At 39.5% G+C, this 13,502-nt stretch overlaps 1 protein-coding gene across 1 annotated transcript in view; it reads left to right on the forward strand.

Moving 5' to 3' along the window:
- CRELD2 (cysteine rich with EGF like domains 2) overlaps positions 1–13,502 on the forward strand; it is a 20,235-nt gene that overhangs the window by 1,496 nt on the left and 5,237 nt on the right. The window contains exons 2-5 of the mRNA XM_015818066.1: positions 657–739; positions 4,762–4,872; positions 7,690–7,781; positions 10,489–10,665. Of these exons, the coding sequence (XP_015673552.1) occupies positions 657–739; positions 4,762–4,872; positions 7,690–7,781; positions 10,489–10,665 (463 nt within the window). The remainder of the gene's footprint in view (positions 1–656; positions 740–4,761; positions 4,873–7,689; positions 7,782–10,488; positions 10,666–13,502) is intronic.

Below are 13,502 nucleotides of genomic sequence, written 5' to 3' on the forward strand. Positions count from 1 at the left end.
ATTTATAGTTAGGCTGGTGTATAACGTGTGAAAGTCAGATTCCAACCTTTTAAAAACTCAAACATGTAGTACCTTAACTTATGACTTGAGAAAATATTAGTTGAGAACTGTACAAAATTAGAATTCTTTCATATTGGGATTAATTATTAGAAAGAAGAGTACTGTTAGGTGCACTGACACCAGTGAAATTTTGAATTGCTGTTCCTGATTTCAGAGCATGCTGATAAAAAGAGTGCTTTCAAAAATGCTGCTTAATATTTGCTGGTTTGGGTGCAAACAGGTAGAAAGAGCAATAATCTATCAATTAATAGGGGTTAACCTTCGTATGGACTTGTATGAGCTTTCAAAAAAGGGTAAATTAATTCATCTGCAGAGTAATACATTTCTGTATTGCATGTACACTTTCTGTAAATATTTCTTACTAGACCTTGATATAGTAAACTGTAAAAATAAAGTAACCTGTTGCTTTCAGATTTCTTTAAACTATTCTTCAGAAACAAGGAAACTAAAAAAATAACATTTGTTATTACAAATATATAATTGATTATAAAGTATAGTGTACTGTAGGCTAGAATATATATTTTTAAAACAAATGTCTGCTTTTGGTAAAAACAATATTTTGAAAAATGTCATTTTATCAAACTTGTGTTCTGAAGGGTCTAACAGACACAGCAAAGAAGAACTTTGGAGGTGGCAACACAGCTTGGGAAGAAAAAACATTATCAAAATATGAATCAAGGTATAGCATATATTATTTTTCTCAATGTGCTAATATGCTTTTCAGTGAGCAAGATCAAGATGCCTGGGACTGAATACAGTATATAAAGCAGAAATGCTGTTAATTTAGAGTTATGTACCAGATCTTCAGGCTCTTATGAAAGGTTAGGAAGGTAGAGTCAGATCTCACCTTGGAGGGTAGGATGTTCCAAAGAGTGGGCACTATGATAGAGAAGATTCTTCTTCTGGATTCCAATAGTCATTGTTCTCTGATTGACAGGATCCACAGTAGGCCCTCCCTGCCAGCACAAACAGGGTAGGCTTGTTTTAGCAGGATGAAACAGTTCATCACATAGCTTGGACCTATGCCGTTAAGGCTTTTAAAGGTCATGACCAACACCTTGAAATGCATCCAGAAGTAGACTGGTAGCAACTTCAGTTTGGGGACCAGAGGTATAATACAGGCCTTTGTAGGGACCCCAAAGGCTGCTCTCATTGCTTTACTTTGAACCAGCTGAATCTTCCAAATGGATTTCAGGGCTAGCCCTGTGTAGAGCACATTGCAATAGTCCAAACGAGAGATTATTAGGGCTTGAATAACTGAGTGCAAGGAATCAAAATCCAGGTGCATAAGCTGGAGCTGTGTAAAAGTTTCCTAGTCACACCCCATCAGTTGTTCTTCAGGCAGGAGTTGTGAGTCCAGAAGAGCCCCTAAGTTGCAAACTGGATCTGAATGGGGCAGTGCAACCTATTCAAAACTAAGGAGGACAAAAACTCAGATCTTGAGGTTCCAGGCACCCAAGGGTTCTTTTGCCAGGGTTTGTGCAGGGTTCATTTGAAGCCTGTTGTCCCCCATCCACCTCAATACCACCTCCAGGCACCATGAGACAGTAAAGACAGAAGCACTCAGATCACCAGGTGTAGAGATCGTAGAACTGAGTATCATCAGTATACTAATGATATCTCAACCCATGGTAGTGGATCTCACCAGCAGCTTCATGTTGATGTTAAATTGGAGAGCAGAGAGTACCGAGCCCTGCAGGATGCCGCAAGCAGGGGGTGGGAGTGGATCTCTCACTCCCTATCAACATCTATTGGGACCAGCCCTGGAGAAAGGAGCTGAACCACTGCAAAACTGCTGCCTATCCCCAACTCACATAGCCAGCCTAAAAGGATCCATGGTCAATGGTATCAAAAGCCATTGAGAGGTCAAGGAGAGTACAAATGTTTGCATTACCTTCATCTTGTTCTCACCAGAGATCATCCATAAGTGCAAACTGTCTCTGTCCCATAGCCAGGCCTGGATTCTGACTGAAGGGTCCAGAAAATCTGTTCCATCCAGAACCTTCTGAAGCTGCCAAGCAACCACCTTTTCTACCATCTTTCCTAAAAAGAGAAGATGGGAAATTGGACAAAAGTTGCCCAGATAGGTGGGGTCAAGTGATGTTTTTTTAAGGAGAAGACTAACCAGGCTCTGGGAATGGTCCTGGGAATGTCCCCTCTTGCAGTGAGGAATTTATCATTGTACGAATCTACCTGTTAGTCACCATTCTGGAGGCTTTCACCAGCCAGGAGGGACAAGGGTCTAATTGACAGGGTCTAATTGCATTGACAATGCAGAGGATCCTGTCCACTTCCTTAGGGCCAACAAGATCAAACTGTTCCCAAATTACTGGGCAAGACCTGCTCTATGCATGGATTCTAACTAGGAACGAATCTGAGTGATTTTATATGACATGTGTTCAAAAACTTTTCTTCATGGCCCTGTAAAGAAATACATAAACAGGTGATTTCCCCTTCATTGCAAGTATGAATATTTCTTCCCCTATCCCAACTCTTATCTATAAACAAATCTATAAAGCTATAGGCAAAAGTCCACTAAGGTTAACAGATAACACAGCATACCAATTTTAATATAGATCAAATAAGCTAACTTCCATTTATTTCTAACAATCTTGATCTTTAGTACCATCAAATAATGTCATAGAAATCTTTTCAGTTGTTCTTTGTCCCTTCTCACAAAATTCTTTAAAACTTTTTACAAGCCTCTTTTGTAAATCCAATATTTAAAAATTTATCGGGTCACTTTCTTGATTTGCTGTTTGCATATCCCTATTGATTATTAAGACACCCATCAGTTTCTTTTGCTTGTCCAGTGTAACATCTTTTTCCATATCATCCTTGTAGCCTGTCATTTTAAAATCTGCTTTCAAATCAATCTCGATCTTGGCTCTGAGGTGAGAAAAAAAAAAGAAGGAAGATTGTTTTCTGGAATTCTTATCTGTCCCAGCCCTTATAGTCCTCAAATCCCAATCCCAAATCTTTAAGAACTCTCTGTATTATGTCATAATGAACATATATATTTATCAGTGGTTCTCAGTCACTCAATATGTATTAACAGTGGCCTTGGAAAGGATGTGATAGCCTGTAAAGCACTTCCAACCATGACAAAACATTGGTCTCCCCTGTGGTCATGTGATTTGGATCTGTGTGCTTGACAACCTGTTCGCACTTAGGGCTTGCACTCCATGATCATGTGATTGCTATTTGCAATGTTCTCTGCTGGCTTCGCCTGAAAGTCTATGGGAAAATGATTAGGGTTGCAACCTGCTACTGCCTGGTGAAAGGTTCCCTCTTGTCTCCAGGAACTGCCTGAAAGAGCTCTTTAACCTTTGTCACAGCCAGTGGCATAGTACAGTGAAAATATGCAACCCATTCATTGGAGAGTCCCACAAGGACGACACCAAGCTGGCAGGAATAGCCAACACTCCAGAAGACAGGCTTAGGATACAGGAGGATCTGGACAGACTTGAACACTGGGCGCTATCTAACAAAATGAAAAGCAATGGTGAAAAAAGTAAGGTTCTACATTTAGGCAAGAAAAACCAGGTACAGGTATAGTATAGGGGGTACCTTGCTCAATAGTAGTAACTGTGAGAGGGACCTCGGAGTCCTAGTGGACAATCACTTAAATATGAGTCAGCAGTGTGCTGCAGCTGCCAAAAAAGCCAACACAGTGCTGGGCTGCATTAACAGAGGGATAGAATCAAGATCACGTGAAGTATTAATACCACTCTACAATGCCTTGGTAAGGCCACACTTGGAATACTGCATCCAGTTTTGGTCACTGCGATGTAAAAAGATGTTGAGACTCTAGAAAGAGTACAGAGAAGAGCAACAAAGATGATTAAGGGACTGGAGGCTAAAGCATATAAGGAACGGTTGCTGGAACTGGGTATGTCTAGTTTAACGAAGAGAAGGATGAGGGGGGACATGATAGCAGTGTTCCAATATCTCAGGGGCTGCCACAAAGAAGAGGGAGTCAAGCTATTCTCCAAAGCAGCTGAAGGTAGGACAAGAAGCAACGGATGGAAACTAATCAAGGAGAGAAGCAACCTAGAACTAAGGAGAAACCTCCTGACAGTTAGAACAATTAACCAGTGGAACAACCTGCCTCCAGAAGCGGTGAATGCTCCAACACTGGAAGTTTTTAAGAAGAAACTGGACAGCCATTTGTCCGAATGGTATAGGATTACCTGCCTGAGCAGTGGGTTGGACTTGATGACCTCCAAGGTCCCTTCCAACTTTATTATTATTATTATTATTATTATTATTATTATTATTATTATTATTATTATTATTATTATTATTATTATTATTATTATTATTTTCAATTTAATTTATCAGTCTGCTGATAAGGAAAAGAAGATGAAGGTGGCTTCTTGCATTATGTTGATGTGTCCATTGTAGGTTAGTTGTGTAGCTGAAAGCCTTCCATGCAGGCAGTTCCCTTTAGCAGAGAGCTCTTTACCAAGTTTTGCAGTCTTGGGATGCTGAACATGTATAAGCTTAAAATAGTTGATTGATTATTTCTTTGTTTATTTGCTTTTCATGTTTCTAGACAGCCTATGTAGTTATAGATTATATAATATTAGAAGTTAATAGCAACACCGTTGATTTTTTTTAGACATGGGTTTTAATTTTTATAGACACTTCAGTCAGAATTCAATAAATCAACTCCTTGGGTTTTTTTTTTTTCTCTAGTGAAATTCGTCTTGTAGAAATTATAGAAAATCTGTGTGACAGTAGTAACTTTGAATGCAACAACATGGTAGAGGAGCATGAAGAACATATAGAAAATTGGTGGTTCAAATGGTAAGTAAAAATACAATAATACTTATTTAAATATTGGCTGTAAGAAGTGCATGACAAAGGTAGGAATTTTTTAAAACATATAATCTAAAGTAGTATTAAATGCATTAAAAGCCCATCTTAAGCTGTAGTTTGATAACATATTTTCTCATTTCGTTGTTAACTTGATAAGGCATGCTTATTTGCTATATACTTTAGTTAAACCTACATGAGTGGGATAAATTTGTTGTTGCTGCAGAATTTGTGTTGTGCCAATGGTTTTAAAATGTATAAAACTATTTTCAGAGATCTTGTGCGGCATAAAAGTAGATTGCATTTAGTGCAGCTATTTCCCCCCTTCTCCCCCCACCTTGTTAAACAGTAGTAGATTATTCAATGCCCTACAGAATGTTTGGACTGCTACTTCCATAATTCTTCAGCAATGACCATGCCAAAGCATCTGGAGGGTATCTGGTTGGCTATATCCATTTAGGGTGCAAACATCTAAACAAGGCAGGTGCTTTATGAATGACACAGTATAGTGAAAGTATACATCACGTTCGTTGGAGTGTCCCGTTGAGACATATATTTCCAATTTATCAGTCTACTGATAAGAAAAAGCAAATAATGAGGGCTTATTATGTTAAGTTGATATGTCCATTGTAGGTAGACTACCCTGAATTTTTGCATCATCAGTGGATGGATATAATCATTCTTGAAGTTTTGTAAACAAACTTCAATATCCTGCAGAAGCCTGGCATATTCTTTATTAGTGGCATTTAGTATTGATATTTCCATAATTGTTGCTATACATGGTTGCTAGATGCTACAGTAATGCACGTGATAAGCATTCTAGACATTATTTCCTAGGATTCCATGATAAGGTTCTTGTTAATTCCAGATCACATCTGCTCCATTTGCAACTAAAGAAGAGAATTTATCTAACTACCAGCCCTGACAGCACTACCTGGGATCAGAAGGGCAAGTTGTTCTTCCTTGTATATCATCACTTAGCTGCAAATCCAACAAACCAGTTTTTGGTCCTGAGATACAGCTACATTTTGCTCAATATTTTTTATTGAATACATATGTCCAGGGTTTTGGTGTGTGTTTGTGTGGAACATGCATTCATACTAATTCATTCTTTTACACATTTGTAATGATACCTTGCCCTTGATTAGTGATCCCTGGTTAAGTTAGGTTAAAGCCTCTCCCTTGTCGTCTTCTGGTGATTTTGAACTTAACGACATTTCCATAGACTCCGCTGAGAGACAAAGGTCTTCCCATGTAAGATCTGTAGCTGTTGGTTTTTTGTAAAACTCTGCCGTTAAAGATTCTTATGCCAAATAAGAGGAGGTTGTCAGTTGCCTCCAGCTGCTGCTGCAAAGCTACTGAAAACTTTAATCATATCTTAAATATGAGAGCGGTTGAAAAGATATTATGACTTTATCCTCAAATGAAAGTATCAACAGTTACTAATGATCAGATTGTAGCTTCAATTTAAAGTCCCTTTATTCTTAAAAAAAAAAAAAAAAATCCCCTGGACCCAGCCCTTTTTCTTTTTGCCTGAAAACCTCTGACATATTCTATTCTCTCCCACTTTCTTGCTGTTCTTAGGTCAAAGTTCCATAATTTGGTTTCTCTGCTCAGTTTATATACTATAGATAGCCACCTAAAGTCACTCCAAACAGCAAGATGGGCATATATAAATGTAATAAATAAATGAAAATATTGTTGATACTAAAGGTAGATCTTTTCACTGCTAACTTCAGCTTTCTGCTCTTTCCTTGTCCTTTTTAACTTTGCTGCCATTTTTCACACAGGTAATAATTTTAGTTTAATATACCTTGTGTTTCTAAGACTATGTCCTAAATTAGTTTTCCTCCTATCTCTTGGGTATATTGTTCAGTATTTCACTTGTTGAACCCCTGGTCTGTTGCACTTCTGTAGCCTGACAGGCTTTTATTCCAAGATCTCTGAAGTATGATAGCTAGTACAGATAACCTCCTAGTTGTAGAGTTAGAGTTATGCCTAACTTTGATGCTTAGAGTTAGGGCTTAGATCAAATACTGCAACAGGTAGGTTGCAAATGGATACAAACAGAGATCAGTCAGCAATTGAGAATACAAGCTGCCATTAGCACCAATCAAAATTCAATCTCGCTATTCACTGTTTGTCATGGTGTTTTTTTTAAAATATGGCTGGAAATAATGATGGGTTTAGCTTAATGTCCAGGTGGGTAATTATAGCATCTGATGCTGTGGTAGCAAAATTGTAGTGCAAGTTCTCAAAAATACCGTAATTGCACAGAACTGGCCAGTGCAGGTACAGCTTTAATAGTTGTGGTACAATGTGTTTCTTGCACCAAGGGAAGTAAGGTTAGCTGGTCATTTTGCTCCCCTTAAAAAGTGGGTTATGTTGCAGTTAAAAAATCAAGCATAATAATTTAAGACATTAGATTCTTAAACCGTTAAGAGTTGTTTTACAAATATCCCATTCAAATGAATTGATTTGTTGTAATGAGGTAGGAAACAGTTGTATTGTAATATCCTGGTTCATCTGTTCAATTGCCAATTGCTCACTTCTTTATTCTGGATCAGGACACCAAGCTGTATGTGTAGGATGCTACAGGTTGAAATGGCAGAGCAAAAATGGCTGACAATTCATAATATGTACACATCTTACATGGTGTTTACATTATTGCCTTTTGGAATTTAATAGCAATTTGTAATTGATCTCTTGATCTCTTTTTGCAGAAATTAATGTTGGTGTGTAACTTGCACAGATCAGCATGAAATTTATGAACAGATGTTATCTTTATGAATTATTTTATTCTTACAGGAAGAAGAAATACCCTGATTTGTTTAAATGGCTGTGCATTGAAACAATTGAAGTGTGCTGCCCTGCTGGAACACATGGACTAGACTGTGTTGGTAATTAAACTTGAATAGATAAATATTGGAGTATTTCAGATTAGTAGAATTGAGAAGTTTTAATGTAGATAATTAAGCTTCATTTATGTCATCAATGTTGTGAATTCTGCAGAAAATCAGGTTTTTGTCTAGAGACAGGATAGACATTGAAAGTCATTGAATGGAATCAGTTAAATGAACTGCTTTAAATAAGTTTTGGAAGGATTATAAAGGATGCAATAAGCAGCTAGATTTCTAATAATAGCCTTATTTAAGAGCAAGGGGTCAAGTCAGATATATCACTAGATGTTTTATCTTCTACACTAAGATGAGGGAGCTGGATTTTTAAAAATATTTTGTTAGTTTTTCTGTGCTTGCGGAGCAAAAGAAGAAAGCAATATAAAAATGACATGTTACTCAACAGTTACAAGATAAGGGGTGGGATAGGTGAATAAAAGTTGGAGTTATCCAATTGGGAAGATATGTGGGATGTCTCACCCCCACATATTAGATTAGATTAGATTATTTATTGTATCGAATTTATATGGCCACCCATCTGACACGCCAACTATTGAAGCCAAATATAAAAACCAGTAAACAATTAACATAAGTAAAATCAAAATTGCAAGAGAGTTAATTAGAATGTCATATGTGGTACAACCAATGTGCGGGTTCTCTATTGTCAGGGGATCTGCAGTCCTGTTTAAAACAACATTTTTGAGGGCTTTGCAAAAGTCCACAAGGGTTGGGATAACTTCACCTCAGATGGAATGATGATCCAGAGGGCAGGTTGCCTTAGCACAGGGGTGTCAAACTGCCGGCCCACGGGGCGGACGCGTCATCCCAAAACCGCGCCCACCCCATTGCCGGCAATGGAGAAAAAACTCCGATACGCCGCGTGACGTCGCGAGTTTGATATGCCTGCCTTAGCAGAAAAGGCTCGTCTCCTGGGTCCCGTCAGATGGGGCTCCCTAGCAGACAGGACTTGCAACCTGCTTCTTCTACTGACCCTGCTAGGATGAATAGAATTGGTGAGAGGTAGTCCCTTAGATAACCTGGCCCCCTGCTCTGTAAAGGCTTTAAAGCCAGCACCTTGAATTGTTTCTGGAAGCAAACTAGCAACCGGTGCAGCTCCTGGAGCAGACATATAAAAAGGTCCTTCTAGGAACACCATGATTCCCTATGCATTTTGCACCAGCTGAAGCTTCCAGATAGTGTTCAAGGGCAGCCCCATGTGTAGCACATCCCCCCTCTGGACCCAACCAGCTCTTGGTAATATGTATCATGTCAGCCTCTCATCTGCAGTTAAATCACAGATGAGGGAGGTTTTATTATAGCCTAACCTGGTGTTCAGTAGCAACACCCAAAATCTAGGGCCTCTAAAGGTCTGCTAATCAGCTTGAAGCTTGCGAGTCAGAACATAAAGACAGAACAAGGCACTGGGATTCTGTTTCCTGAGAGTGGGCTGTCCCCGGCGTTCCACCACATCTTGCACCTTCCCCTCCTATATTTGTCAACACCATGATGTTCTGTCCTGACCACATCCCACCCCATGGCCACCAATTTTCAAAATGGGGGATCCCCAGATTGCCTTTCTGTGATCACTCATTTTATCCAAAGAGAGGAGAGAACTGAATTCTCCAGGCATATCAGCTTGTGCTCTCAGTGCCATGGAAGACTCAGAAGAACCCCTTCCCTTCCAGAACTAATCAGTCATTGGCTCTCCTACCAACTGCTCTCACTCTCTGGCCAGGGTCACCCTCCAATCCACCCTACACACATATCTCATTCCCCATGGCTCTCGCCTTCAAGAGGATGGTTGGTTTCCAACAGGAGGAAACCCTGTACCTTTCAGGATGTGACTTCTACAGTCAAAGACAGACAAGGGGGATGAACTGTGCCAGCCTTCTGGTACCAGGACATTGCTGCCCCTTACTCCTCAGCCAGTACACTCCTTCTGTTTCCCCAAAGGGAAACAGGCAGTCCTCAAAGTCCTGATTTGCTTTGTGGTCAGTTTTGTGATCCAATGATTAAAAGAAATGCTGCATTCTCCTTCACCACAGGTCACGTTGTTACAACATTGCAGAAACACACCTGAGCAATTCTATCTTTGCCAGCAATGCAAAGTCACTTTTAGTCTCTGGCCTGCTGGCAGAAAGCTCCCACTGTCACAGCTGCCCAAACTTCCAATGGCAATGCTGTGCATTGTGCCCATAGTTTTTCCTTCCCTAGATGTACAAACAGTGGCAAACTTCCTGTGACAAAACTCTTCACAACAGCCCCCACAAAGTTCCCACTGTTGATAAAAGTCTGAGCCAGGAAGCCAGAGACTATTTCACCCCTTCAATATCAGTTGCCCAAGAAGGAGTTCAACATACATGCTCCAAATCAGATTTGAGACAACCCAAAAGAAAGACAGGTAGGTCCCAATGCCAGTGCTTCTAACCAATCAACATGCTTTTACAACTGTACAACTCTGTGAACATCATTTATATATTGAGGAGTAGGACTAAATTTTCCCCTTCTGTCAGAGCCTGCAAGTGGTTATTAAACATGTTTGAATATTTCTGACACTTTTAGTTAAAACAAGATGAAATTTCTTGATGGGTTTCCTATTTGTCATGAAACTTACAAATAACTACTAAGACTAAGTTACAGCAAGAGAAATGGTAACAAACATTTTGTTTTACCTATGATGTAAAGGTTAACATGTTCTACTTATTTGAAGCTTGTCGTGGGGGATCAGAAAGGCCTTGCCATGGAAATGGTAATTGTGATGGAGATGGTACTAGAGCTGGTGATGGATCATGCAAGTGCCAAAAGGAGTATCAAGGAGAATTCTGTTTGGATTGTTCCGATGGATATTACAACTTTTACAAAAATGATACACATTCTGTTTGCACAGGTATGTTTACATGCTTATATATTATTCAGTGTGATTGATTAAATTAGCATCTTTGCTTTCATATATTCATACACTTTGTAGTAAATACTTGCTGGATATTGAATATACATGTAATTATTATACGAAATGAGATAAAGTGAGTACATAAAATCCAACAGTTCCATTTAAGTCAATTTTATTAATTCCTTTTGTTTAGAACAGGTTTTTTCAACCAGTGGTACTGGTACCACCTGTGGTACATTGGCACCTGGCAGTGGTATGCGACCATCCTAGAAAAGTGATAGCGGGGGAGGGGAATGAGCTGAACCGGTGGCAGCACCACACAAGCCTGAGCGAGAGATGGCTGGAGCTGCAGGGCTGTCAGGGCTCAGCGGAAGCGCCAGGATCAGCACTTCTTCAGGGTTGTCAGGGCTCAGTGGAAGCGCCAGGATCAGTGCCAGGCTCCAACTGGAGCTCGGCACTGATCCTGGCGCTTCTGCTGAGCCCTAAAGAAGCACCAATTAGCTGGAAAGCAGCACTGATCCTGACGCTTCTGCTGAGCCCAGAAGAAGCGCCGATCAGCTGGAATGTTGCAGCATCTCCAGGGTCTTGTGATTTACATTCAGATGCTTGGTAACTGATTCATATTTATGATGGTCACAGTGTCCCAGGGTCATGTGAAGTGACCAAAACCTGCTGCAACCACCCAGCAGACGGGGGGGGGGGGGAATAAAAACCAAACACTCCCCACTTCCGCTGCCAATCCTCAACAGAAATGCTCACAACAATGAAAACCTCGGACAGGAGGAAGAGCGCCACCGGGTGGGCAGGCAGGTGTCTTGCTCGGCTGTAGCTTGGGGGGCACTTTTTTCAGTGCCATTGTAACTTCGAACAGTCACTAAGCGAACTTTTGTAAATCAAGGACTATCTGTACTTTATCACTTTTTTCCTTTTTTTTTTTTTTTTTGGTCATCAACTTTTTGACACCTTGCTAGGCGACTGGTAGTACTGGGATGTTGCCATATCTTAAAAGTGGTACAATGAGTGAAAAGGTTGAAAAGCCCTGGTTTAGGAAACTTAACTTGTGTTAGTGAGCACCACAAATGTGGTATAGTACTGTAAAGCCTAATAATCATTTCAGTTTGCATAGTAGCTACTGATTACAATGTTATGGTGACTTAGCCATGTATTAATAGGCAAGTAGGCAATATATCAATTTACTGTAATTGTGCTAGTGATAGTTTTATATATTTCTAAAATATAACCTTTGATTTTAAAAAACTCCTCATACACCTGGTTTTGAGATTCATTCCAAATAAGAGAATATATGGCATTTAGGATTGAACTGTAGAGTCCTTTGTGCCCTCTGAGCTTGTTTGCTTGTTTTCATACATTTCATTATGAAGTAGATGACCTCATCATTGTTAGTGAGCGTGGATTTTCTCCCTGTTTATATACAGTGTCTTGTCCTGCCAGTGTTGGTGGGGATATGGTTTTCTCCTTGGTAGGTTAAGTTAAGCTCAGAGAGCATCAAGGACCCCTGTATTGTTTTCTGCTTTATTGTTTGTCTGGTATTAATCCTTGCTTATCTTGGTATTGGCTACTGGAGGGGATGTGTTTTGGTTCCCAAAATAAAAGTACGGTAGGTAATGAGGCAGAGAATGATGAGTTCCATGATTCTTGTATTCTGATCTTAGTGTATTTGGCTAGACCAGGATTTTTGTGTGTTCTGGAGTCATGGTTTGTTTCAGTTGCTCCTTGAGGTTATCTATGCTGGTATTTATTTATTTAGTTTGAAGTGAGTATTCATGATCATCAGCCAACTTTTAAGACTGAAATATTGAGTTAACATAAAGAAGAACTGTTCTGCCTATGTGATTTATTTATTTATTAATACTATTTTCAAAAAGTTCTAATTTGGTTGGGTTTGTACCTATCAATTTGAAAATATGTCACAAATACTTGTGAACATTAAGGGCTTGCACAGTGTTGAAGAGTATTGATCCCCAAACAATTTAGAGTGTCAAATTGACAGAAAGGGTAATAGTTCATAGATAGCCTACATTGGGAAATAACTTGTTTATAAGTCACAGGTAACATACATCATGAATAATTGGGACCATACATTTATCTTTTCTGTGCTGAAGGCCTGAACGTTTAGCAATAAAAAGAGTAAGAATAACATGGTCATCCTATATTGAAACCGTTGTGTGCACACAACACACATAACATAGCACAACAGACAAACATATCTGAAAAGATAGATACATATATACAGTGAGGGAAATATTATTTGATCCCCTGCTGATTTTGTATGTTTGCCAACTGATAAACAAACTATCAGTCTATAATTTTAACGATAGGTTTATTTTATTCTCACTATTACAATAAACCTACTATTAAAATTTATTTATTTATTTATTTTATTTATTTAATTATATTTTTACCCCGCCCTTCTCCTTGCGGACTCAGGGCGGCTAACAGCCTAATAAAAACAAATACAAAAATACAAAAATACTACCATTAAAAACATAATTAAAAGGAAATATTAATATGGCCTTTGTTATTTTAAAAATTATTTTAAAACCCAACTAAAAATTACCCCTTAGGCCAGTCCTGCCAGCTTAAATAGCCATGTCTTGAGGGCGCGGCGGAAGGAAAGGGAGATCAGGGATCACCCTGATCTCTGGGGGTAGTTCGTTCCATAGGGTGGGAGCTCCCACCGAGAAGGCCCTCCCCCTGGGGGTCGCCAGCCGGCACTGTCTGGCTGACGGCACCCTGAGGAGACCCACTCTGTGGGAGCGTACCGGCCGATGGGAGGTAATCTGAGGCAGAAGGTGGTCTCGGAGATATCCAGG

This window comes from Protobothrops mucrosquamatus, unplaced genomic scaffold (genome assembly GCF_001527695.2).
Source record: "Protobothrops mucrosquamatus isolate PMUCROS unplaced genomic scaffold, P.Mucros_1.0 scaffold672, whole genome shotgun sequence".
Classification (NCBI taxonomy): domain Eukaryota; kingdom Metazoa; phylum Chordata; class Lepidosauria; order Squamata; family Viperidae; genus Protobothrops; species Protobothrops mucrosquamatus.